We start from the raw sequence: 25,558 nt of genomic DNA, 5'->3' as shown, positions 1-25,558 counted from the left end.
GGTGATCATTTGGTCTGGCCCTGCAAGACTCAAGAGAGAGAGTGCGAGATCGCTGTGTATGCGCTGCTGACTGAACGCACAGTCCCATAGACGGAGATGAGCTCTCTCGACACGTCAAGTGGCGGTGATTTAGTATCTAGGACTGTTGAAATCTTTCACACACGATTTGGATCATGATCATGATCATGATCATGGCGCCGGGCACCCGGTTGCGGAGTCTCCCACGAGGGTACTGGTCTCGCATCGTTTAGGGGTTGTCTTTTACCTCGGGCTAGCGCTTGCAAGAAATGGTCGGCATAGAAAAATCTATAGACCACTGGCTGGCTGATAGACAGCCAGGAATCTTGATGCGAAAGCGTAAGTGCATCTGACGTGCACCACGAGATAGAGATGGACGGAAGAGGCGGAATGGTCTGTGGACCGTTCAAACTTAACGCATGAGTGCTGCGCAAAGCTATCGAACCTTTGGAAAATGCTGGGTGTCGCGCATTGTTCACTAGATGGCCCAGCAATGCCATCGGAACGGATATTGTCCATACAACGCCCACTCCAGACACTCCCAGAGGGGACTGGTCGCTCCAGTGAGTCCCTAAAGCGCGATGTGCGATAACGTGGTCGGGTTCCGAACAAGTCCGGCGACCTGGTGCTGATCGTTCGCAGAAGTCATCGAAGGGTTGCCAAAAAACCAACTGTTTGGATGGAAGGAGAATAAGTGAAACAGATCTAAGAGGAGGAAACGGCAGCCGATTGGCCCTCACGCTTTGAAACCTGAAACATGCAGGATGGCCAAGACTGCACAGAATCCCTAGGTACTTCTTCAGGACATAAGCAGCCTAGGACTCTCCTTTTGGTGTTGAGGTCTGTCGTCATTGGACAGAGGCACCCTTGCCCGGCAAGACTATTGCTAGGCTGGACATGGTAAATCTCTCGGGACACTAGCATGGGGTGTGGCTTTTTAGGGTACCGATCGAATCCAGCAAACTTTGTATTTTACGTGCAGCAAGCAGGTCGACAGCAATCGGATGAACCCAATTCCACATAACGAAAAAGTTACATGTGCTTATTCTAATTCTAGCTACTGCCATCCCATCTCGAAGTATTGACTTTCATGTCCATTCGTGACGACGTCAAATCTCCCATAGCGCATATCTCGATGGACCGCCGGTAGCGAAGCCGAAGAAGCAACCTGCCAGGGGCGAATGGGATGGGATATCTCGGTAAACCTTATGTCTCTGCTTATGGGTGATGGGTATAGAGCCTCGCCATGGCGGTATTCGCAGCCCTTGCAACGGTCAGGGACCTCGATACTACCTCTCTACCCACTGGCCCCATTACCGTTTGTGTGCCTCTCCTATAGCAAGATTGCGTTCGTAACCAGGCTAGCTTTGGCGTAACGCCGCCTGTCGAGTTTAGCTCGCTGATGCTGGCGGGTGACGGTCCCAAGTGCAATGGGGGTGGCTTGCCCGACTGCCCGCTAGCAATTGCTGGGCATCCTCGGAGTCTCTGGCGTCGCCCTAATGACCCTCTCTCTGCTTTGCAGTTGCTGGACAATCGCCCGGCGGTAAAATGGTGACCGACAAAACAACATAGGAAGGAAAGCGTTCAGTATTAAATACTGCTGTATAGCATGTTGTCATATAGATAGCGTATATACAAACGGGTAAACGTGGGTCAAATCGGGCGACCCATAGATGGGCGATGCTGTGCAGCGTGCACAAACCCCATCCATGATGCCTCCGATGGGCCGTACCTGGATGCCGTGCTGTTGTCGAACGACGACAAGGGGACGGATTTGGACAAGACCGATACCCGCCTGAGACCCGGCAAAAGAAAACCAGCCTACATACTACAAGTGTAGGCAGGTGGGTGGCACTACTGTACCTCAAACCCCCTGACAGGATAGGATAGGATAGCCGGGACGGTTCTGCAGAAGTGATTTATTAGAGATTTCTAAAAGCCAAGATGATCTGATGGCAGATGTTCCTGGTCTTGTTGGTTCCTGATGTTCCTGCATTAGCGTAGCTGACAGAGAACGACCACCGTACGCCACTATGCCAGGCAGGTGGCTCGGCGTGTTTCATTGGGGAGAACTGGCGGGCTTGCTTCCCATTGGAAGATCCTTCGTTTTCCAGGTGGAAAAAAGGAGCCATTCTATGCAAGGCATCGAGAAATATACCTGACATGAATTCGGTGCTCATTGTACTATTCGGAGCACGCGAAATGCCGATGATTATTTCTGGCAGCAAAATACATGATGTAGCTAACAATAGGCCGGCGGCCCTGCCTGCCCACCTGCTTCATCTGGGGGCCTCTCGGCGCCAGCTACATTGTATACTTCGCGTACCTGGTATTTGCAGTATCCCACTTTACTATTCCCGGTACCGAAAGGGGTCGACGTCAGATATCGGCTGGGATACTGGTTAGCGCAAAAGCGTAGACGGATTTCTTGCAGTCCCCCGAGCGAGCCTCCAGATGCGATGCTGCCCCAGAGCTTGTTTGCACACACCTGCAGTTCTACTACAGCTACATCTACCACAGCCCATTCATTCAGCTGTAGATGTAGATCACCAGTAGAATGTGATCTGACATGTTTGCACCTATCAGCTTGTCGGGTTATTGAACTCAATCCAAAAAGTGTGTTCTTGTTAGCAGAAACAGAGCGAATGGGAAGACGTGCAGCTGATGCATCAAATATGCTTTGACGCCGCTTTGAGTGGCTACATGCTATCCAACCGCGCGCTCTACTCCCTATACTTGACCCGACCTAACTAAAAGAAGTACGTACCCGAATGAGTGTGGTGGGCTAGGCTAGGCAGGTGCGGTTCGGTACTAGCTAGCCTCATCGGCCAAGTTAGCAAGTTGCAGGTAGCAGAGCATGTGGGGCCTGGGGCCTGGGGCCTGCAGGTACCGGACAACAACGACTCACTACTTGGGCGCCTCTTGGACCTCTCGCATCTCAGTCACCTTTCCTGTCTTTGACTCTGCCCACAACGGCTCGCTTGGTTGGTGCTGGGCTTGTCAATGTCCGGATTGGGCTCCGCCGTTGGGTCCATACACACTGCGACAGGTCTACCTGAGCCGACAAGGGTTGCCAAGGGTTGCCAAGGGTTGCGGTGGTGAACATGGGCCTGTCTGTCTGTCTCTCTGAAGAGACCCTCCCCCTGCTCGTGCCTGTGTGCAACCATGCAACCACCACAACCAGCACCACCACCACTAACAGCCAGAGATGATGGGTGGCCATCAAGTCATGTCTTCGGCACACCTATATATGCTTGTGGGCTTCCACCGCGAGGCTTCCTCTTCTCTTCTATTCTACTCATCAAGTCTCTCTTCACTTTCGTTTCCTCTTTGCAGAACTATTCTTTCTAGGAAGTCCAAGGCCATTCGTTATCCTTGCTTCTAACCACCATTCGTTCTTAATTCAAGAATATCCATTGCATTCGCTCTTATATACTACTATCGCAAAAGAAGGATTCGTTTCAGATCAGAGTCAAGATGAAGAACACGGCAACCCTCGCCACTTTGGCTGCTGGCCTCGGCCAGGTTGCGGCTACCGTACGTTCTCCACCAGTCTTCACTATACTATACTATACTATACTATATAGTATACTCTACTACCCGTAATCATATACTAACCCACCACACAGGGTTTCGGTAGCTGGGGAAGCGCTCCGGCTTTCAACTGCCCTGCCAACACCGACAACAAGTGTACCGAGAAGCAGGTCCCCGGTTTCGACTGGAAGGATCTCCCCATCGGTAACTTCGACAGCTACGGTGGATTCAACTGGAAGGGCTTCACTTGCGAGAACAAGTTCTCCAAGCGTGACGAGCTCGCTCCCCGCACCTTCGGCTTCCAGGACAAGTGCATCAGCGGTATTGCCCACCATGACAAGGAGAAGGCCCCCAGCTTCGGCTGCAACGGCAAGGACATCGATAAGACCTCCATCGGCGGTTTCCAGGTGACCCCCGAGTTCGACTGCGACTTGGAGTTCCACTACGGCATGCCCGACGGCTCGACCTGCAAGCACCGAACTTTCTGCAAGAAGTCCGGTACCTTCGTCAAGAACACCCAGTGTGGTGGTGCCAAGGACGTCACTGTCATCGTCCCCAAGCAGCCCGCCGTCCCCAAGGAGACTTGCAACTTCGGCTTCCACTCCATCACCTTCGACTGCAACACCAAGTCCTCCACCGTCCCTCCCAAGCCTAGCAGCACCGTCTACAAGGCCTCTTCTCACTCCACGGTCGCCACCGTCTCCAGCTCCGCCAGCGTCAAGACCACCGCCAGCGCCAGCCACTCGGTTGTTGTCTCTACCTCTGCTGCCTCCAGCAGCGCCTCTAGCAAGGGTTATTCTGCTTCTTCCCCTGCCGTTACCTCCAGCTCCGCCAAGCCCACGACCAGCAGTGTCGGTGTTCCCTCTTACAGCGCCTCCAAGCCCGTGGAGTCGGCCTCTAAGCCTGTCGAGTCTGCCTCCAAGCCTGTCGAGTCTGCCTCCAAGCCCGTCGAGTCTGCCTCCAAGCCCGTCGAGTCCGCCTCCAAGCCGGTTGAGTCTGCTTCCAAGCCGGTTGAGTCTGCTTCCAAGCCTGCCGCTACTGAGTCTGCTTCAACCCACTTGACCACCTACATGACCACCTCTACCATGTACACCACCTCCCTCCACACCGTCACCAGCTGCGGCCCCGAGGTTACCAACTGCCCTGCCTCGTCCACCCAGACCACCATCGTCACCGTCCCCGTCGGCACCACCATCTGCCCCGTCACCGAGACCCACGTTGCCTCCAGCAGCAAGCCCGTCGAGACCGCCCCCGGCAAGCCTACCGAGTCTGCTCCCGGCAAGCCCGTCGAGACCGCCCCTGGCAAGCCTACCGGTGGCTCTTCCACTGTTGCCGTTCCCGCCACCTCATCCAAGCCTTCTACCCCTGCTGGTAAGTTACATATTTCCCCATTCTATCCCCTTTTACCTCTTGAAGGACTAATTACTAACATATTGTGTTAAAAAGGCCCAGTAGAGACATTGCCCTGCCCGGAGGTGGTCCCCAGCTGCCTGAACACCTGGATGTTCTCCGTCGGCTGCAAGGACAACACCGATGCTGCTTGCTACTGCCCTGACTCCAAGTTCACCAAGGCTATCTACGAGTGCATGGCTGCCCATGGTGACAGCCAGGAGACCATTGCCGATGCCATTGAGTACTTCAAGGGTATCTGCGCTCCTTTCATCCCCACAAACCCTGGTATTGCCACTGGTGCCGACCACTTGACCTACATCACTGCCAAGCCTACCCCGGTCCCCTCGGCTACCTACACCACCATCCTCGTCACCGCCACCACTGTCGTTCCCGTCACTGATGACGCTGGCGCCGAGATCACCTCTTCCAGCAGCACTGTCACCATCAGCACCACCATGACCGTTCCCCAGATCGCCATCACCACTGGTGAGGCCGGTGCTGCTGAGCCCAGCGTTGGTGTCGTCCCCGGCACTTACGTTGCTCAGCCCGCCCCCACTGCCACCGCCCCTGCTGGTCCTACTGGCAACAACGGTGGTGCTGCTCCCTACCCCACCACCATGGTCCCGGCCAAGCCCACGGGCACTGGCGCTGTTGTCCCCACTGCCACTGCTAGCCAGACTGCTCCCGTCACTGCCGGTGCTGGCCGCGTTGGCTCCGGCATGGCTTTCGCCGCCATTGTCGCTGCTTTCGCTGCTGCTCTGTAAACAGCTTCCAATGGGATGAAGAACACAGTCGTAGTCGACATTCACTGTACCACTTATTTACTTCTCACGATCCTTACGACATAGCATCTTTATGTAGAACAGTTACACGGTTTACTGGTTCTACCGAACATAGGTTCTCGGGAGTGGACTGGGGAGCAAGAGCCACGGGGAGGGAGAGACTCTTGACGAAAAGGGGTTATTGATATACCCAATCACATCAACAAAATATCATCACAGCAAGCCCGGTGTCGTACCGGCACGGCAATCGGCCATCACATTCCTATTTTATTTAACTGTATACCATTTCTGAAGGGGGGTATCAAAAAGCGATGGAGGAAGAACCTCGAACTACGAAGATTGTCGAGTGTTTGGTATAATAATATTTAATACCCCGTAGAAGGAATCTTCAACAAGTAGCCTCTGTGCTTCAAGTTCAAACAAACATACTACTCACTTGCCTTCATTGTGACCTCTAAGTCTTCGGATTGATATTTGACCCAACCATATATGCATCTCTCATTCTATAGGCATCACTCTTAAGCACAAGTCACGACCAAGAGTCTTCCTGGGGACTCTTTTCCCCACATACTGAGTGACGTTACTTAGTCTTGGGTAATCTCTTTAATCGTGGAAACCCAATATTGATTGCAATTTCTGTACAGCAGGATTTGCCTGGCTTCGTCCATCTACTGAGCATCAACGTAATCTGCGTTATTCCTGGGGGGGTTACCGAGCTCTCTAGCACCAGTAAGCGTGCTGAAACTAGATTATTTGCATTTTGTTTGGAATTATTCTTGATGTTAGCATTCGATTTACTTAGATTCGGGCAGTGAAACACGCTTCTTACGCGATAATCCTAGATTTATGGCTACAGCCCCTTGTTCTAAATACATCGTGACCAATCCGTCCTGGAGTAAATGTTCCGATCGGAATTGACTTGAACCTGCGAGCGTCTGGGAAGCAAGCCTGTACCATGAAGTACGTGCCACGGACACAACGGTAAAGGGGTTGCAATAAATATATCAAGTAGAAACATCCCAATCTCACATTGAAGGTTATTAGTGATGTTTAATTTGGCCGCCTGTATTGTTTATGCATGCCTCTAAGTCCAATATTCAGAGAAAGCAAGTAGCTTTCCTCTAGTAGTTCAGAAATTAAGCCGAGTCCCGCGGTATGAGACTGTTAGCACTCCCGTACACCTATTTGTCTTTGAATCAAGTACCGTTCCTCTTGCGGATGCTATCGTCGGCACTGCCCCCCGTCATACTGCCCACACTGGCACCAACAATGGGCTTGGATGTTCCAATCCGGATTCCACCTCCACGGCCCTTGCCATCCCTCGCGGCATCAAAGCTGAGATTGCTAGCGCCGCTGCCGGGTCGCTTGTGAGCCCTGGCCCCTTTGCCAATCGGGGAGGGGGTTTTGAGTTCTTGGGCAGACAATGGCGAGTCTGCGCCATCGACACCACCCCAGTTCTTCTTAATGGGCGTTGTCACCATGTTTTCGTTAATTGTTGTAATCGCCTGGGGTTGAGTTTTGTCTTCCGGGGTCGCGATTGGACCTGTTTCGGTGGCCTCAGCAGCCTCAGAAGGGCCAGACGTTGAGGGTGGCGACGAATAATCGAGGAGATCCTCTCGCGCCTTGTGCGCCACCTCCATGGCAGGATCTTGACTATTCACGGACGCAATATCTGACTCGACTGCATCGCTATCGCGGTACTTGCTGCACGTTATTTAGTCAGGTGGCCACTCGTCCTTTCAGGAACCTGCACTTACTGCCCAAACGATGCCGAGGCGCCCAGACTAGTGGCTCGGGCACGTCGATAGCTCTCAAATTCCTCCTTAGAATGCTCCGCATCTGTGAAGTTATCCAGGGCATCGAACACATGTTGGAAAACCTGGGTATCGACATCTCTCGCCCACAGGAAATCGAGATGCTCGTAATGTGGAATCTCCGTGGCCACCGTCCGATTAGGTAGCTCACGCAGCATGACCTTGATATCCACAAGAGAGTCGCTACCACCGTAAACCAACACAATCGGGGTCTTGATATTGCGAGTCGGGTACTTGGCGACCTTGGTATACTTGTGCGTAGTACTAAGTAGCGGGTGGACATCATCGTCGAACATTTGGAACGACTTAGTGCGGATAATCTGGAACCAGTGCACCACAGACTTGGTACTCGTGAAGGAGTAAAGATGCGGGTAAGCAGCCAGTTTCTGCGACAAGGAGATGTTCTTGGCTTTCCAGTTAAACAAGAAGGACAAACCGATATCAATGACGCGAACGAAGATGGGCGGATATAGAATAGACTGCCACATCGTAGCCGAAGCAAGGATCGACCGGCGACCGAAGAGAAGGAAGAGCACTTGCGGGGAGGCTTTGACGAGGGCGTCGACGATTCCGTTAGAAAGGCCGGCCGGTGACATAGCAGGCGCAAGCGCAATGAAGACGTTGACTTGGTCGTTGAGCTTCGGGTGCACAGACAACGCAGCGAAGGACTGAGCAGTGCCCTGGGAGAAGCCAATGTATGAAAGTGACGACTGCCCAGTGGAGTGCAGAACATACTCGATGGTGTCGGGAATGTCGTAGAAAGCAAACTCGTCGATAGAGAAGTCCCAGAATTCGATGCTCGCCGGAGACATCTTGACGGATTTCTTGGAGTATTTGTTTCCGCGATTGTTGCCCAACCAGACATCGTAGCCCCTTTCCACTAACACAAATGGCAGACACCTTTGGGCGTCCGTCGAGCTGACCCATACTTCACTGTTCATGAGAAGCCCATGGTGAAGGTATACAACCTTCTTCCGCAGACTGTGTGGCCCATTGTTGACTTTCATGTCCTCCTCTCCCTTGCGCCATGGGAGACGATGGATGCCGAGCAGATAGCCATCTTTGGTTTGTACGACATGTTCTTCGGCAGTGTAGCCAAACTCGGCGCAGAGGTCAACGAAGTCGGAGGCGTTTCGGATCGAACTAGAGATAGCTAACAGAAACCATATGTGTCAGATGCGATACACAACAATGGTGGGAATGGCCGGTTATCCTCACATTTCCGCCGCTGCTCGGCTCTTCTTTGCGCCGGCGACGAGAACCTATTAAAAAGCCGCCGCGAAGCTGCGTAGAAGAGGGAAAGAAGGGAGTTTGCTGCATTGCGAGTTAGTCACGCAGAATGCGACGCCCGAGGTGTCTAGGTTGGTGTTGCCTACGTAGAGCGAGGGTGAGGATTCGGATAATGGCTTCGAGCCCAACGAGAACAAACGAGCCTACGAGCGCAATATACTCGGCCCTTCGCAATAGTCAATACCAAACACCCAACCTTGTTCGCCATCCTCGCAGCTCATCTCGACTTACGGATTCAACCGGCCAATAAAAGGAACAGGCATCGTGGGGGGTAAACGGCGGGCGCGCCCACTACGTGTGTGGCACCCAGCTCGGGCTTTCGTGACACCAATAGAAGACACACACACTCTCTCTCTCTATGCGTTCAGAGTCACGACACAGAAAGGCATTGTTTGCGGTCGAGGGGAGCTGTAGAATGTCAGGATTGAAATAACAATAAGTGAGGTGTTTGTTTGTAAGTAGGTATGCAATGGCTTGCTGAGGGATCGGCGCTGTCAAAGTCGCCAACGGTTCTGGCAAGTGGCACTTTCCTTGTCCAGTAGATGATGTCGTCACATGCAAAGAAAGACGCAACTCTATTTCCTCTTCTGGATAGCAGCAACACAAAGGGGGCGGAGCAAAAGTGGCATGTATCCCAAAGGGAAGGAAATGAAGCTGCAACAGAGAAAGGCAAAAGGGAAAAGGCAAATACAGCAGTGTGTCTATTCGAGGAGGAAGAAAACCAGGAAAACCACAAGCATGGAGCGGAAGAGGATCTATATCAAAATATGTCAGGATCTCCCGTCCCAAGTCAAGTCCCACCTGGGCAGCAACTGGACTGGAGCTTTGCTTCCAGCTTCCAGCTTGTGAGACGGGCTGCTTTGGCCGCGCCCGTACCTGAGCTCGACCTGAGAGCTCTAATTGTAGCTAAGCTGCCCCCACTGCAACTGCTTGCTACAGGTTGCAGAGCCATCGAAAAAGCAGCGGCCCCCCCCTTGTCGCTACCAGCTGTCATGCATCGGGGCCAGGCTTGGCCAATCACAGATCGGTGGCGCCTGGCGAGCAGCGGAAAATCAATTCGTCTACAATTTGCGACGGTTCATATCGAGAAAGCCTCATCTCCAGAGGCGGCCCCTGCCAATCACCACACCTGGTCATAGTCCTCCAAGATGCCGAGTTCATGCAAAGAAATACGTACGTGGCCGTCATTTTTCTTTTCGCATTCGACAATTGTCCCTCAGCTAACCACGTCGCGCACCGGGTAGGAGCCGCCCTGGCGCAATGTCTCCAGGAGTCCGAATGCGTCATGGTCCAGCGCCATACGGCCGCCGAATGCCTCCGTTCGCCGCTTGCCGAGACCCTGCCGACCAAGTGCCAGCAGCTCAAGAAGGGCTTCGGTGAATGCAGGCGGGGCATGATTGATATGCGCAAGCGATTCCGCGGCAACCAGCCCATCACCTTCAAGAACCTCGAGGCCAGCGACTCGGGCGAAGGTTACCAGCTGTATGCCGGCCGATCCGCCTTCGCCGGCTCCGTACGGAAGACCGATGGCAACGAGCCCGAGCCCAAGGACTGGAGAGAAGTGGAGAATGAGAAACTCCGGCAAGAGCAAGCAGACAAGAACAAGAAATAAGAAGTTGTGCCTGAAGAGGTGGTGCTTTGTACGATTATGCTGGCAGTTCAATCGGCCAGCTTGGGCAAGCAGCGGCATTGGGCAGCGTTCATTGTTCTTTGCAGCCCACTGCTACGCTTTGGTGTCATAGCCAGGCTTGGTTTCCACGGCCTCGTCCGGAACTCATCGCTTCTTTGCGCTACGAACAGAGCCTCCATGTTCTGTTTTACTTGACGTACTCGGAACAATCACCCCGCTTGGCCGAGTGCGGTTATTGTCCATGGCGTTGATGAGGTACTGGCCCATCTCCCAGGCATCATCGTGCATGCCTCCCCTCTCGGATCCCTATGATCAGAGCGCAACGGCAAGAAAAAGGGTTCAGGTAGGGGCATTCCTACGTACGCTGCGTCCGAACCTCCCGAGCGAGAAAGCCATACGAGCGCCGGTTAGGACGGTGCTGGGGATTAGATGCAAGCTGTGTATAATCCCGTATTTCACATCCTTCGGGGTGGGAATGAGTTGAATCCCGTCGGTCGCCTCTCAGTTTCTCGTCCATATCCCACGATACCAATCCTGCTTCTCCTCAATTGCTGTGCTACTAGAATCTACCATATTGCGACGACAGCAAAATACGAAAAAGAGCCGGGAATAGCCGGCCTATTGCTGTGTACCCGTTGAATTCGGCATTGACGACCTGATCTCCTCCATCAATCCATCAGATTGACTGTTTGTAGGTGTGGAGGTACTGCCAGGTCGTACCTCTTTAGTGGGCTTAGCTTATCCCTCGGCATGCCAGGCCAGGCAGGTCTCGGCCATTCGGCAACTATCCATCCACCCACTATTCTGCAGCTCGGTCAGGTACCGACTTTATTCCTAGCCTTCGACCCTTATCGCTCGAGATGGGTCATTTCAATCGAGTAACCGGCCGAAGTCGGATTGGATCCTGTAGAAGCTATTCGCCATGCCGAAGGCGACTCGTAACTGATAATAGGCAGCGCATCCATGCAGGGCACCCGATACTCTGGCAGTGGCAAAGGGGTCGAGGGTATCTCGGGTCCGATGCCGTCATGGTCAACCTCCAAGTGCCTCGTGGGATTTCCCGTACGGTCGGGCGGAACCCGCCATGACTTTCGGGTTGGCAAAATATGCCTACCTGGGGAACAATTGTGCTACTGCTGAACGGGACGCGATGGAGTTGGATAAGAGGCCCGGCAGCGCCATAAAACGTACGGGCCCAGAAGCACATGTCGCGCGCACTACTAGGTTACTGCTTTGCTGGATACTTGAGTTCTGCTCGGGTTACACGACTAGTGAAGCATTCTGATATTCACATTCCCCCACACTTTCACAAGCTCGTTCCTTCCGTCACCCCGCCGGCTAGACCGTCCATTCACGTCCACCCTTCCGTCCGAAACAAGCCAACTCTGTTCTGACGCCGAGCTTATTCTTGACTTGGCCGCACGGCAAGCTGTGGTTCTTGTACACTCACTACGTAAGTCCTACCGAAATGGTACTTGCATCATGGCAGCCCATCCTTGTCATACATCATCATCACCTGGTGGTCAACCACCTCCCAGCTAGTCGCGCCCACAAGACTCAATGCCGAAGTTTGGAGATAACTTGGGGTCCCGTACCATCTTCGTCATACCCGGGAGCCCCTTCACATTCCCTCAGACCAGCCATACTTCAGTCCGGGAACACCCAGCTTGATCCTATCTCAAACCATCACCATATGAAACCCAACCCCTTCTCAGTATAGCATCTTTACAGCTACATCTATCTTATATTCAACCCACGCCAGCCTATATCCCAATTGATGACATATATCCTCTCCTAGCAACTGTTGAGGCTCTCAAAGCGACTTACACATTAGCCCCCCTTCACAGCAAATATGGCGACTACCGAGACAATCCTCGAGGGCGTTACCATCTCCGGCGAGGTGCGCTCTGAACACAGAAAGATCCTGACGCCAGAGGCTCTGGCATTCTTGGCTCTTCTCCATCGATCTTTCAACGGCACCCGCAAGGCCCTCCTAGAGCGCCGCAAGATTCGCCAGGCTGAGCTGGACAAGGGCCAACTTCCGGACTTCCTGCCCGAGACAAAGTCCATTCGCGATGATGCCGCATGGAAAGGTGCGCCGCCCGCTCCCGGCCTGGTAGACCGTCGAGTCGAGATTACGGGTCCGACGGACCGCAAGATGGTTGTGAATGCCCTCAACTCCAACGTGTGGACATATATGGCCGACTTCGAAGGTAAGTTGTCCTTCGACATCGAGTTTCGATGGACGGACGAGACCCATTCATTGAAGACTGTTCATGGAGCTAACCAAGCATATAGACTCGAGTGCGCCCACGTGGGATAACATGATCACCGGTCAGGTCAACATGTACGATGCTGTACGACGTCAATTGGAGTTCAAGCAGGGTGAGAAGGAATACAAGATCCGCACCGACCGTGTGCTGCCGACTCTCATTGTGCGGCCTCGAGGCTGGCACCTGGAGGAGAAGCACGTCACGGTAGACGGCGAGCCGATCTCCGGATCGCTGTTCGACTTCGGTCTTTACTTCTTCCACAATGCCTTCGAGAGCGTCAAGCAAGGTTTCGGCCCTTACTTCTACCTGCCCAAGATGGAATCTCACCTCGAAGCCCGTCTGTGGAACGATGCCTTCAACCTGGGTCAAGACTATATCGGTATGCGCCGCGGGACGATTCGGGGCACCGTGCTGATCGAGACCATCCTGGCCGCCTTCGAGATGGACGAGATCATCTACGAGCTGCGCGATCACAGTTCCGGTCTTAACTGCGGTCGCTGGGACTACATTTTCAGCGTCATCAAGAAATTCCGTCAGAACAGCAACTTCATCCTGCCCGATCGGAGCAGCGTCACTATGACGGTGCCGTTCATGGACGCCTATGTGAAACTCCTCATCCAAACTTGCCATAAGCGTGGTGTCCATGCTATGGGTGGCATGGCCGCTCAGATCCCCATCAAGGACGACAAGGAGGCAAACGACAAGGCGATGGAGGGAGTGCGAGCCGACAAGCTTCGAGAAGTCCGCGCCGGCCACGACGGGTATGTGACCAATTCCTGGACTTTTCCATGCAGCAACTTACTGATGATTGATGTAGAACATGGGTTGCCCACCCCGCCTTGGCTTCTATCGCTTCCGAGATCTTCAACAAGCACATGCCTACACCAAACCAACTCTTCGTGCGCCGTGAGGATGTTACGATTGGCCAGAATGATCTACTGAACATGAATGTCCCCGGAAAGATCACGGAAGAAGGCATCCGAAAGAACCTCAACATCGGATTGGGATACATGGAAGCCTGGATTCGCGGAGTAGGCTGCGTGCCCATCAACTATTTGATGTAAGTTCTGCCATTACCCATCTTAGTTCTTGTATTCGCGTGCTCATAAACGCTCCAGGGAGGATGCGGCTACGGCCGAGGTATCGCGGTCACAGCTCTGGCAGTGGGTACGCCACGGCGTGACAACAGCCGAAGGCAAGCGCGTCGACAAGGCCTACGCCCTGCAGCTACTCAAAGAACAGACCGAGGAGCTTTCTCAAAAGGCACCGCAAGGGAACAAGTACAGCCTCGCATCGCAGTACTTCGCAGGGCAGGTCACGGGCGAGGACTACGCCGACTTCTTGACGAGTCTGCTGTACAACGAAATCACGGCGGTTGGCAGCGCGAAGCCGGCGAGCAAGCTGTAAGGGAGGAGTGAAGCGATGCAGCGATTCATGACTAGAGATGAATCAGATTGGGTATTGGGCGTTTGTCATGTACTGAGTACATATCTGTTTTGTACGAGACATGCCTCTCGCAGTACCCCCATGGACTGCTGTTAGTTACCCGAAATGATAACTACAATATTACTTCAAACGATGAAGAGATTCCCCAACGCTATTGTAGGGGTGGGTACCATCCGTTGAACTAGCATTTGAACGATATTGTTCTTGCTAACCTATTGACCAGACCAGGCTTTTGCAGTGATCCGATATCAATATATATCTCGTAACAGTACCCCTATTTGATCTCTCGCAACCCCCTGCGTGCAAGAGGGCGAACACAAGCTGTAATCGCGTGATATCCCCTTTCTTGAGCCATTTGGGTGCTCCGGGTGTTCACAGAGCTAGCTGTGTATGATCGATGTAGCCTACAGCATTCATCAAGGCAGATGCATCACCACGCCAATCAGTGACCTGGAAACATTTGGCGGTAAAGGTGGTAGCCTCTGCTATCGGATCCGCCATGAACATGCTGTTGAGTGTATTGAACGTGGCACGCAATTTAAATACAAATTGTATAGTTCCTTCCGGGACTGCTTAGAACACTCTGAAGGCCGAGCTCCTGTGAGAACTGTGCTTCGTGACTCTATCCAATAGACGATGATGGATTGCGCTGTTGGGATTCAGGGGTACGGAGTCAGGGCAGGCACTCCCTACGATACTGGGGGTATGATCTTGCCTTGGCGAGTATGCCGGAATTCCTACAACTCGAGATGGAACCCAGGTCGCTACCATCGAGCTCCCCTTTCCGGCTCGGAGAGTTAATAACTGTTGACTAGGGACGAGCTCAAGTTAATTCCCTCTCGCAAGGAGGTTATTCTATACCTCTACCAGGGGCATCTTGTCGCATCGCGGCAAAGAATTGCCTTGTGGCATCCATCATCTCTCGCTCGTCCGCACCAAACGACTACCATGGACTTCCAAAAAAATGAGGGGTGGATGGCCACGCTTCCTTTGCTTTTTACTTTTTTTTCCTTTTCACTTTTCTTCCCTTCGTTTTTTTTTTTTTGATATACGTATGGCCTATTTCTGGTTGACAATCCGCTGCGCTGCACGTAACCGTCGTCGGTCGGATACGCCGCAGGTAGTGAGTAAATATATATGCAGACAGCCGTTTTGATATATTATATTTGGATAGCTGCTTGTCAGCATTGATGAATCAGAGCTTATGAAGCGGCACTGATGGACTGACTGGCTTGCCTGTGTCTCCCCGCTCGGCGACATCCTACAGTAAACAGTTGGGCAGCCGTCCGAAGAGGAAAAGCAAAGCAAGCAAGGGCTGACCGCAGGCGGGGGCGGAATGACAGCCGGACGAACCGAACTCACACACATACATACATACATACATACATTCCCACGAACGGACGGGGTAAATTCATCGGTTCTGGGTATCCATCTCTCTGTGTCTGTGTATGTGTGGCACCCAAAGCCTAAATTAACGACACCTTCTTCCAAATGCGTATGTTCTTGGTGAGGCACATATATACATTGCAACAGACCAAACGATTCACATGTCTACAGATAAGCAAAAGGATGGCAGGCAAATAGCAGGAACTCTTCCTCCGATGTGATAACAACAATTGATATTACAGGAGTAAGTAAAAGAAAAGGAAAGGAAAATGCTACCTAAGCAATCAACTCCCCCCGTGCTACCACTTTTATTGTGCGACCGATAGACGCCCAAGTATTGGGTCGGGGATATATTGGGTCGGCGTATGAGTCTGGGTGTCACATATGTAGGTATGTAGTGCCCGGCAGTGTCGTACACCGCCAAAGTCGTTGATTCAATCTTAATCTGGCCCGTCATCATCTTCCATTGTCTACTTTATGCTGGCGGCATTTCATTCTCGGCCACGCAAATCCATCGAGTTGGCCGAGCAGCTATAATTAGCAATCGTGAGTAGCTTACATGCATTCCCATACATAGATGGCCTCAATTTTCCATGACAATCGTGTGTTTCTGGAACAACGGCATCCGACATTCGGGTTCGATAGTCGCCTGGACTATTTATTGGCTAGCCCGGGCAGGATACTACGCAGAATTACAAGAATGAAGCAGTCAGCTACACACAGTCACGCAACTCGGCTGGGCTGGAAAAGCTGAAGGAAGTCCGACAATTGCCTGCGGCAAACCAGCCAATGGTACGCACGTGTCCGTCGCTGGATGGCTCGTCCACCTTCTCCGAATGTGCAATATCCTGGACAGAGCTGAAAAATGGAGTCAGATAGCAATACAGACTTGCTTGGGCTAGATTCCAAAGATAACGGACCAACAACGTGGAACAGTACTGTCCTTTATGAATCCAGTAGAAGGTGTGGGTAGGCCCCGGGGAGGGGCACGCAGTCATGCTTGCGGGACGAAGGTGTTGCATAATTGTAGATGCTGATCTAGCCATGCACACCGAGAGGAATGGGGGTCGTGGATGCATCCAGGCTCTCTCTTGTCCGCTGACCGGACAAAGATAGGCAAATAGGAGAATTGTCTAGAGCCCTCGGGACTGGTCTGAGCAGCGCTTATGTGCTTCTGTCTTTCTGTCAGAGCCTCAAAAAGCAACATGTGCATACACAAATACATACTGTGCTGTATTCTTACGAAGCATCAAAGGCCGATGAGTCAATCAATCAGGGGCTGGTTCTCTGTGAATGCGCCCGAGTTTAGTAGCAGCTACATACACACAGACGCCAATAATCAAGGAGGCAAAGATGGCCCTCAGATGCACGCATCAACAGACCAAGTTAGTACAAGGCTGAGGAGGTAATCAAGTAGAAAGTGACGGGGTTGATCGCCTAAGCCCAACCTGGTGGTTGTGGCTTTCGGCCACCTGAGGTTTGTACTGGTTGAATCTCTGTACGTATACGTACATGCAGTATGCTAACCAGTTCCAAACACCCTGCACCCCATGTCTCCCTCCTCAAAGATGAGACTAGCAAGATGGGAGAAATCAAACGGCACCAGAGCTTTGCAGGGGTACTTCTGCCACCAAAACACACGTGCCAAGCATTGTATGTATGTATCTCCCGTAAGGCTCGCTTCGACAGGCACATGATCGCCACACACGCACACGAGACGCTACGACGTACGTACTGCCTTGAAAGAAGAAAGAAAGAAAGAAAGAAAGAACCAGCCGATCAACGGCATGCCAAGGTGACCACGGCGAGATCCGGGACAGATAAGACACACCAGAGAAAGAATAATGTCTTTTAACTTGCTTTTTCACTTTCTTCCTTGTTGGAGTAGTTCCTTCGCTGGGATTGGCACACGAAAACGATATCCGGAGTAGAGAAGTACTCGACCGCAAATAGGAACATGGGCCGGTGAAGAGTCTACGTAACTGCATGTCCATACATGAAACATGACACTAAAAGGGGGGGAGAAAGGGAGGGAGGATCCGGTGAGCTGGTTGTCCACTTGGACCTTTGGGTCTAGATAGTTTGGGGAGGGTGTGATGGCTGACGGGCAGGGCTGGTTCGTCGGTCCCGTACCGCCTGGTGGGGTGTGTATGCGTGTACGTTTGTTGTCGAGACCAAGCACGAGGAAATCAGAAGGGGGATGGTAGTGGTGGCGGTAGTCCCTTTCCCACGCCCCCGGTTCGGCTTCTTCCATTCTTGCGCACCAGGCTTCCTTATTACCGTGAGTGTCTCTTGGTTCGTGCCATTTTGGCTCTGCTTATCACAGCTGTTTCCGACCTGGCCTTGCCACAGTACATGTAGTATGTATAGTTGTCAGACTCAGCGCCACCAGGGCCGCCTGCTTGGGACGAAGAAGCCTGTTGATCAGCCTCAGGGCCTGTGGCGTCGCTCATTACACGAGCGGGCTCGCCGTCATTTTGGCTCCACCGTACTGCTGGGTCTGGCTAAGCAAGTGTAGAGCGCCATGGACCGGAACGGGGAACGGGGGACGGGGGCAACGGGGGCAACGGCAAGGAAGTATGCAAGTGCGAAGAGACGATGGATGGCCCATGCATACATACTTGCTTTGGTGGCAGCTCTTGAATGGACTATTGATTCCTCTCCTTGCGCATGTAGAGTGCCGTACCGTAGCCAAGAGCCTGTACGGGATTTGCCATCGTCTAGCTCTTCTGTGCAAACAAGTCGTCGTCGTCGTGACTGCTCGCGTATTCAACAGCGCTCTAGTGGGAGTGTATGTCTCTCTTTCTTAGCCCAGTGGACGTGCTGCTACATGTACAGAGATAGCGCCCGCCACCCAGAGGTCAGAGGCCTTTGTTGAGCGCCACGGATCACGATGGCGTGGATGGATCCAGAACCCCGGACTGTCCGACATTGGTACATCGTTAGAAAAAGGGCTTGGAATGCCGTACAGCAGTACAGCCCGAGCGTATGGGGAGCACGATAGGGGTCGTTCGAACTCACATTTCCAGGGCGCGTATAGGGCCTAGTGTTTGCCTTCTTCGGCGTGTTGGGCGTAACGGAGACAGTGAGAACGCGAGGAGACGACACTCACTGCTTACCCGCTATGTAATGTTTGTATGCCATATTTGACACGAAGCAAGGCGTACCTCCAAGTATGCAACGATCGGGCGTTGGCTCTTTCATGGCCGCACCCTAGTCGGCTATGCTTGCCGACGACGGGCAGGTGAATCCGGAGGCTACGGTGAGGAGATCCGCAACAAGCAGGGTGTTGGGTAGATCTGTGCGTCAGAGGGGGCACAAAGGGGGGGCACAAAGGGGGGAGAGGAAGGAGTAGGGTGTAAGAATCACGAAACGGACGGCCTGACGAGAAATCCAACTTGCACCACCGACCTTCGCAGATCTCGCGCGCGCTCTCTCTCTTTCTCTCTCCAGCTTGCATTGCAGTAGTCGGACAAAGAGAGCTTTTCGTCGTCGGCCTGGATCAGCAAGAGAAGGATCGCCTGTGATACGCGCACGCACGCACACACACAATACATGGCGGTGCATACACTCAAGTCCCTCGGGCTTGTTTTGACGTGAGAACTAAGGCAAGCTAGTTATGTAACTAGATATGTGTTCACTCGAAGTTTGACCTGTCGCCGCACTTCGTAACCACCTCAGGAAGAAAGCTTAACCACGAGTGGTTCTTTCCTCCTGAACATCATATGGCAGGTACGTATTCCTAGCGTACGCTTCTCGGCAAAGTATAGGACGTCCGTGGACAAGAGAGAGAAGGAGCGACGGGGAACAAGTTGCTAGCGTGACCCTAACCCAAGCATGGCCCCCGACCCCCCTTTTTTCACATTGTATCGAGAGGTTCACGAAACTGAAACAATGATCGTCGCCTCACGGAAAGAAAAGTAGGTAGGTAGGTATGCAAGGGAGACAGGCAGACAGGACGAAGGAAGGAAAGAAAGAGAGGAAGAAAATGAAAAACAAAGTAGACGTCTGATCTTGGTCTGGTCACAGCCTGCAGGGCGAGAGAGTTGGTAAGCGCCGTGTCATCTCGTTTCTATCTGTGACTAGGCATGTATCATTTGGGTTCAAGCAAAAGCTGGCTGAAAAATTGTCTGCTAGCAAATGGATAACACAAGGCGACCTTTTTGAGTTGATTCAAGCAAGCCTGGATCAGAGGTTATTTAGGGTTTTATTGTTCCGGTCCCTTTTCCCCCTTTGGTGCTGTCATACCGTGCAGTTCGGCCCAGGTAGATGAGATCAGGAGTCAACGGCCTTTTCGCCACGGCATGTGACGTCCACCCATAGATTTGTCCCAGTCGCTGCTGCTGTTGTTACCGCGATATCCCCCAGTTGGCTGCACTAGGTTAAGCCATCCCGAAGTGGTCGTTCGAACGTTTTTTTTCTTTTTTGTGTGTGTGTGTGTGTGGCGATATCGAACCGTGGCAAGTATTTCGTGAAAACCTCAAAAGCAAGTTCGTACTATAGTTAGACAACCCATGCACCAATCACAGACCCCCTTCCAAGCAAACATAGGCGTTTATGAAACCATTGCAATCATGATAGAACCAATTTTGATTATATCTCCAGATTCACTATACTACTGATCTGCTCTGCGCGTCAAGAAATAGGGGAAGAAGGGTGTGCTGGATTCGCATTGCCTATGTGTAAAGGGTGCTTCTACGCCGTCGTACCCAAGTCCAAACCGGTTTCATTCTCCTGCCCATTGACCCCCTAAGAATAACTCCTAATAGTACACCTAAATAGTCGGGACACGTCTTCTATGGAAACACGTCTCCCTATCGCTTGACCCGAAACCCATAAGCAAGCAGTTGATCTCGTTAGTATGAAAAGCACCCTCTGAGCAAACGCCTGATCAACCCAGAGCCCATTCGACTACTCGTCACCCGATTGCCGATTACCGCGATCCATCGAACCCGTTAACCCCATGTTTTTTTAATGTCCCAGTACTCCAAATCAATCCATAACTGGCAGCTGTAGATAGCCGCTTACAAGTCTCGCTTCGTTGTAATGATTCGCTGTTGCCGTGTCTATGCAAACATTCCAGGGGGACTTCAGAAGAGCCACCCCCAGTATTAGAGCCAGTGACGCTTGCCTAAACGCAATCAAAGACCTAACGCCGCCGTAGAAAGCAGTCCACTGATGGGGAAAGAGGCCCAGGCAATATTGTACTGCCACTCGCAGTTCCGTTGTTTCGATATAAGACACCCCAATAGGTGAATTCCCGAATTCAGGGGTTTCGTACTCGAGCTGAGAGAGTCCAGGCTGTAGGGTTGATATGCGTTCTTGTATGCTTGGCGCCAGGCTGGCATTCGCAGAAGTAGAGAGCGACGCCGAGCTCTCAAATGTAAGAAGACCTAAAAATTTTCCTTCTATATGTTCTTTCGGTCCTGGCCATCAGGATCCGGCTTCATCTCGCGATGTGGGGACGAGTTCTCGGTCGGTGAGCTCTTGCCGTTGCCGTTGCCGCATCCTTTCACCAAAGTATGCCTCTGCCATCGTATTAGTTCAAGATCCTGTATAAATCGCATTTGCCATTACCTTGAGTGCGTCTTTCCGTGAGAAGCTCTTATCGCAGTGCTCGCAGGGGAAGGGTTTGACGGCCAGATGGATTCGCTTGTGACGTTTCAGGTCGTGGTTTCGGTTGAAAGACTGTGGGCATACGTCACATTTGAAAGGTCTCTCTTGGTGAGGCGGCTGCCCGTGGGAGTACATGTGGTGGTGTCCCATGTGCGGCGGATAGCCATGGGCCATGGGATTCATACCCCCGACCAGTATTGCTGGTGCGTTTGGGGTCCCCATGTTGGAGAGAACAGCACCACTCATTGGTGGCGGTGCTAGCGCGGAGTATCCTCCATAATGACGACCGGAATAATGAGTCGGCGCATGCATAGGATGATGCGAGCTGAGTGCTGGAATTCCCCTCGGGATAGCTCCTGTGGTTGTGGGGGACGACTGCGTGGGGGAATGGTGGGAATTCGAGTAAGATGGGTACGAAGATTGATGTGGCGTGGATGATGGTGGCGCGTAATACCCAGATGTTGTCGACGATCGAGAATACGTGTCCGTAGTTGCCGTAGCTGCTGGAGCTGGCGCTTGGGGGTAGTGGTTTGGGAGCTGAGAATGGAGTTTGGCATCGGTGTATGATGTGAAGACTGCGAAAGCATCGAGGAGTGGCCGGATCCGCCCCCGGCGACTGCTGATGGAAATGTTGGCCCGACGTTGTCGTAGGGAGGCGCCACAAGCCCGTCTCCTGTTGCGGGCGACTGCGAGCTTCGGTTTCCGTACGCGTTCCCAGGAGGGGAGTAGAGCTGCTGGCGGACACTGTAACTCGATTGCATCAGTCCTGGCTGACTTTGGCCCAGGGTGCTGTAGGTATACGACGAATTCTGCGTCAATGCCCAATTTCCTTGGGGGTGGTTGTTGTATGGTGGGATGCCGCCAGCCTGTGAACTCTGCGAGCTGCCGCTATGCACGCCGGACGACGAGAGCGGGCTGAGTCCGTCGGTCCCAGTAACTCCTGAATTCCATGTTAGACGCTCGTTCCCATCCATTTTGTGAGGTTGTTTCTAGAAGATATCGTTGGCGGCGATACTTGGAATTATTCCTCGCAGGCAACCATAAGGTTTGGCGGGGGGGTATGGGCTGGGCATCAAAGATGTAAAAGAAGAGGAGGAATCATACTGGGAACTTGGACATCCACCTGCGGATTGGGTGGAGGAAGATGGAACTGAGGCAACCCTCCAGCAGCTGGTCTACGGGAGGTGAAGCTTGCGATTTCCATTCTCCCTTGAGGATCCCGAAGGGAGGGGGAGGGGGCTCGACTCGGCGTCGTGCCTGGCTGTTATCCGAGTCTTTGCGAGGAAGGCTCGACGTACCCGCGTCCCCAGAATACCTTTTCTAGCTCCAAGATGGCAATTGGCTGCTTCTGTTCACCGCGTCGCTCTGTGAGCCGGGTGAAGATGGTGGGAAAAGTCGAAGTGTGTCCAGGATGGCTACGTCCGGGAGGGAAACCGCGGGTGTCGACAAGGGTAGCCAACGAGGTTCGTGGTGCATACGGGTAGTGTTATTCAGGGAGTAGAATAACCACGGTGATGCCAAAGCTTGGAGGTGGTTGTTCAAGTTGAAACCCCACAACAAGAAACCGGCCACCAGTCCACGAGAGGTTTGCTTCTGTTTGGCTACGAAAGGTTGAGTTGCCGTTACTGTCCTTCTCGGTATCCTTCTGGGGGCTGGCCTTGGGAAGCACGCAGGCCGCGGCGCTGTTGTGGTAGTGGTGGTGGTGGTGGAGGTGGTTGACTTGTCCCTGTGGTGTTGTTGAAATGGGGGCTGGCCGTTACAGCAACCACTGCTGGCTATGGCTTGACGGCAAAAACAGCCAAGGAGAGAAATAGCACTGCTAATGCGATTGTGCTGTGGAGGTAAGGACAGGTTAAGGATGTAGATGTTGGAACTCCCCAGTTGCAGGTTGCCTTCCTGGTGGGTTCACGAGCTTTAAGGTAGGTTGGTGGGAGGTGTTCGGTGGAGACGTCGATCACCCAAGATGGCGCCGGGAGGCGCCTGTCGTCGAGATTATATGTCAAAGGGTCTCTTTTTGGGTAGCAGCTGGGACCCTGGTTGTATCTGTGGTACTGTACGCCTCTTTGGCGACTTGCTTCTGTCGGCTGGCTCTGTGGCTTCTTTCGCTCGCTCACTGGGGGGGGTAAGTAGGTACACTAACACGCTACTTGGATCCCTAGGGCGGGATCTCTCCTTTGGACTTTGGATGACCTGGTCCCCCCAGACTAAAGTAGCTCACTCGGGCTCAGTCTAGCTGAGCTGGGCTGAAATGGCTGCCGGACTGGGCCTTCGCGAGACTTGGCCGTGACAACTTGGTCCCCTGAGCGGGTCACTGCTGGGCCAGGTATCTGCTCGGTACCCGGAAACTCTGATTCCCCTTGTTGTTGCCTTCCCCTTTTTTCATGTGTAAGTTTATAGCTTCTATTAGTTGGCTTGGGGAGGTTGCTCCCGAGTTTCAAGCACCTCGACCAGAAAAGTGACGGACGAGGGACCAGGTGAAGTTTCTCTAGGGACCGAGAGGCGGTGGCTTGCCAGGTCGGGTCTGTTCAGTATGTAGCTGGCCAGGTATTATGATGGTGCAGGGCCAGCTGAACAAGTGCCGGTAGGGGTCAGATTTGCAGTTATGCTAGGCCTCAGCCGGACTGCAGGTCGCAATGGCTACAGCGTATTATAACAATTCATGGAACTGAGACCTGGCAGTCAGTCACGTAGCGTGGGCATGGAGCCGATTCCGGAGGAAGGGTGACGGAATCCTTTCCCCGGTGACGAGAAGATGGGGACTGTTGTTGGTGTTGTTGGCAGGAGTCAGAGAGTTTATGCTGTGCATATCTGTGTCTTGCCTCTGATACAGAAGAGACCGAGGGACGGGCAGGCAAGTGTGAGGCAGGCAGCTAGGCAGGTAGTGAGCTAGCTGTCCGTCCAGTGGCCGTGGGCAGCGAGCGGATCATGTCAGAGCAGCAGGGCCAGAGCACACACAGAGAGAGAGGTAGGGGCAAGTAGGGGCAAGTAGTGTGTAGGGTTAGAATCGCCGTACAACTACATGCTAGCAGGACGGACTGGGAGCGAGGAGGCTAGAACCCTGGTCTTGGCGACCCTCCCCCATGCCCACCATGCACCCAAGATTCCGGGATTGCTTAATGCACATGGGCACCCATTGTTGCAACCTAAGGTTTAATTATTTGAATTTTTCGTGACTGACACACTGACAACGTCCGACTTAGTGGGAATGATATGATGTAGGCTTGCGCTCCAGCAGCTAGTGAGTGAGCAGAGAGAGAGGGAAAGAGAGAGAGAGAGAGAGAGAGAGAGACGGCGAGCGGGAGAGCACACCTCAATCTCGCAGCCTGGCCCAGCCCACGCCAGACGGGCCAAGGTAATAATAGAAACAACAAGCTGAGACCGAGACCTGTCACATAAGACGGAATGGTCGGAAATTCCACAGGCGTGGTTCCTTTCGCTGCCACGAATCTGACATTCGCTGTGGCAGTCCGTAGTCCCTGGCCAGCGCTTACTTAGGAGAGATAGGGTAATGGGCAGGCTACAAGGAATCTGGGACACGAGGACGTAATCTCGCTGGGCTAAGAAGGATACCTGACGGGAAGTACTGCGCTTTTACGTGTATTCAATCAATGGGCTGGTGTTCTGCTCGGATCCAACCAGGATATCTTTCCCTCGTCGATACCCCCCTGCCCTAGCGCGATGTTAGTTGGCATGGGGGTCACTCCAGCGGATGTGCACTTTCGTGACAGGGGGGTTATCCCAGGTGCAGGTGCAGGGAGGGGTGCCTCTTGAGCCTTAGGTACAGTAGAGTAGAGTAGAGTAGAGTAGAGTAGAGTAGAGTTGAGTTGAAGAGTTGAGGGGGGAGAAACATCCGTCCACGCACGCACGCACGCACGCACGCACGCACGCACGCACGCACGGGCATCAACCCATGGAATAGGCTACAAAAGTAGGTTCGAGCTGGCCCATCATTGATCAAACCACGGGCTAGGCGAGTTGAACCTCAGCAGTGGAAAAGAGTACGAGTCTACAAGTACTGGCTGTATTTACAGTAAGACTGGTCTGGTAGTCGCGACTGGAAGAAACCCCAGGCTGCCTGGTTCCCTTCCTAGCTTGCTTGCAATAATTCAGATGACAGAACGCAAAAGCGCCATGGTCCAGTACTCGGTGCATTGTATCAAATCAATCAATGTACCCATCCCAGCCAGCAGCAGCAGCAGCAGCAGCAGCAGCAGCAGCACCCTGCGCTGCCCTCTCTTCTACCAATGGCCAGGATTGGCCCAAATTGCAGAGAGTGAATTCATTCCTGGTTTCTTTTCTCCTTCTACCCCTGCGATTCTTCTTTATTGTCTTGGCGTAGCAGTCACCATTGGATTGCCTGGAGGAAGACCAGACTAG

General features: G+C 52.9%; 7 protein-coding genes across 7 annotated transcripts; 3 read left to right on the top strand and 4 right to left on the bottom strand.

Moving 5' to 3' along the window:
* Positions 1 to 3,495: 3,495 nt before the first annotated feature.
* On the top strand, positions 3,496 to 5,708 carry PG986_008068 (uncharacterized protein; the record flags this gene model as incomplete). Its single annotated transcript, XM_066844290.1, has 3 exons — positions 3,496 to 3,555; positions 3,648 to 4,923; positions 4,999 to 5,708. The coding sequence occupies 3 exons, from the start codon at positions 3,496 to 3,498 to the stop codon at positions 5,706 to 5,708; spliced, it is 2,046 nt and encodes a 681-aa protein (XP_066700402.1).
* A 1,214-nt stretch (positions 5,709 to 6,922) lies between these two features.
* On the bottom strand, positions 6,923 to 9,093 carry PG986_008067 (cholesterol esterase; the record flags this gene model as incomplete). The annotated part of the gene is made up of 5 exons (XM_066844289.1): positions 6,923 to 7,430; positions 7,484 to 8,693; positions 8,759 to 8,854; positions 8,917 to 8,996; positions 9,062 to 9,093. 5 exons carry the CDS (start codon positions 9,091 to 9,093, stop codon positions 6,923 to 6,925), a joined length of 1,926 nt encoding a protein of 641 aa, XP_066700401.1.
* A 1,022-nt stretch (positions 9,094 to 10,115) lies between these two features.
* Positions 10,116 to 10,442, top strand: PG986_008066 (uncharacterized protein; the record flags this gene model as incomplete). The annotated part of the gene is made up of 1 exon (XM_066844288.1): positions 10,116 to 10,442. The coding sequence occupies one exon, from the start codon at positions 10,116 to 10,118 to the stop codon at positions 10,440 to 10,442; it is 327 nt and encodes a 108-aa protein (XP_066700400.1).
* Positions 10,443 to 12,312: 1,870 nt separating this feature from the next.
* PG986_008065 (malate synthase) lies at positions 12,313 to 14,140 on the top strand (the record flags this gene model as incomplete). Its single annotated transcript, XM_066844287.1, has 4 exons — positions 12,313 to 12,673; positions 12,759 to 13,494; positions 13,551 to 13,793; positions 13,852 to 14,140. 4 exons carry the CDS (start codon positions 12,313 to 12,315, stop codon positions 14,138 to 14,140), a joined length of 1,629 nt encoding a protein of 542 aa, XP_066700399.1.
* A 6,833-nt stretch (positions 14,141 to 20,973) lies between these two features.
* PG986_008064 (zinc finger protein) lies at positions 20,974 to 21,403 on the bottom strand (the record flags this gene model as incomplete). The annotated part of the gene is made up of 2 exons (XM_066844286.1): positions 20,974 to 21,093; positions 21,143 to 21,403. The coding sequence occupies 2 exons, from the start codon at positions 21,401 to 21,403 to the stop codon at positions 20,974 to 20,976; spliced, it is 381 nt and encodes a 126-aa protein (XP_066700398.1).
* Positions 21,404 to 21,438: 35 nt separating this feature from the next.
* PG986_008063 (uncharacterized protein) lies at positions 21,439 to 22,155 on the bottom strand (the record flags this gene model as incomplete). The annotated part of the gene is made up of 1 exon (XM_066844285.1): positions 21,439 to 22,155. The coding sequence occupies one exon, from the start codon at positions 22,153 to 22,155 to the stop codon at positions 21,439 to 21,441; it is 717 nt and encodes a 238-aa protein (XP_066700397.1).
* A 124-nt stretch (positions 22,156 to 22,279) lies between these two features.
* Positions 22,280 to 22,583, bottom strand: PG986_008062 (uncharacterized protein; the record flags this gene model as incomplete). Its single annotated transcript, XM_066844284.1, has 2 exons — positions 22,280 to 22,442; positions 22,480 to 22,583. Coding segments are annotated over 2 exons (267 nt in total), but the record flags the coding sequence as incomplete, so codon positions are not given.
* Positions 22,584 to 25,558: the final 2,975 nt, after the last annotated feature.

Source organism: Apiospora aurea, assembly GCF_038362705.1.
Source record: "Apiospora aurea strain CBS 24483 chromosome Unknown utg000005l_segment0_segment0, whole genome shotgun sequence".
NCBI classification, from domain to species: domain Eukaryota; kingdom Fungi; phylum Ascomycota; class Sordariomycetes; order Amphisphaeriales; family Apiosporaceae; genus Apiospora; species Apiospora aurea.
Note: the sequence above shows the minus strand (reverse complement) of the source record. Positions and strands in the feature narration are given on the sequence as shown.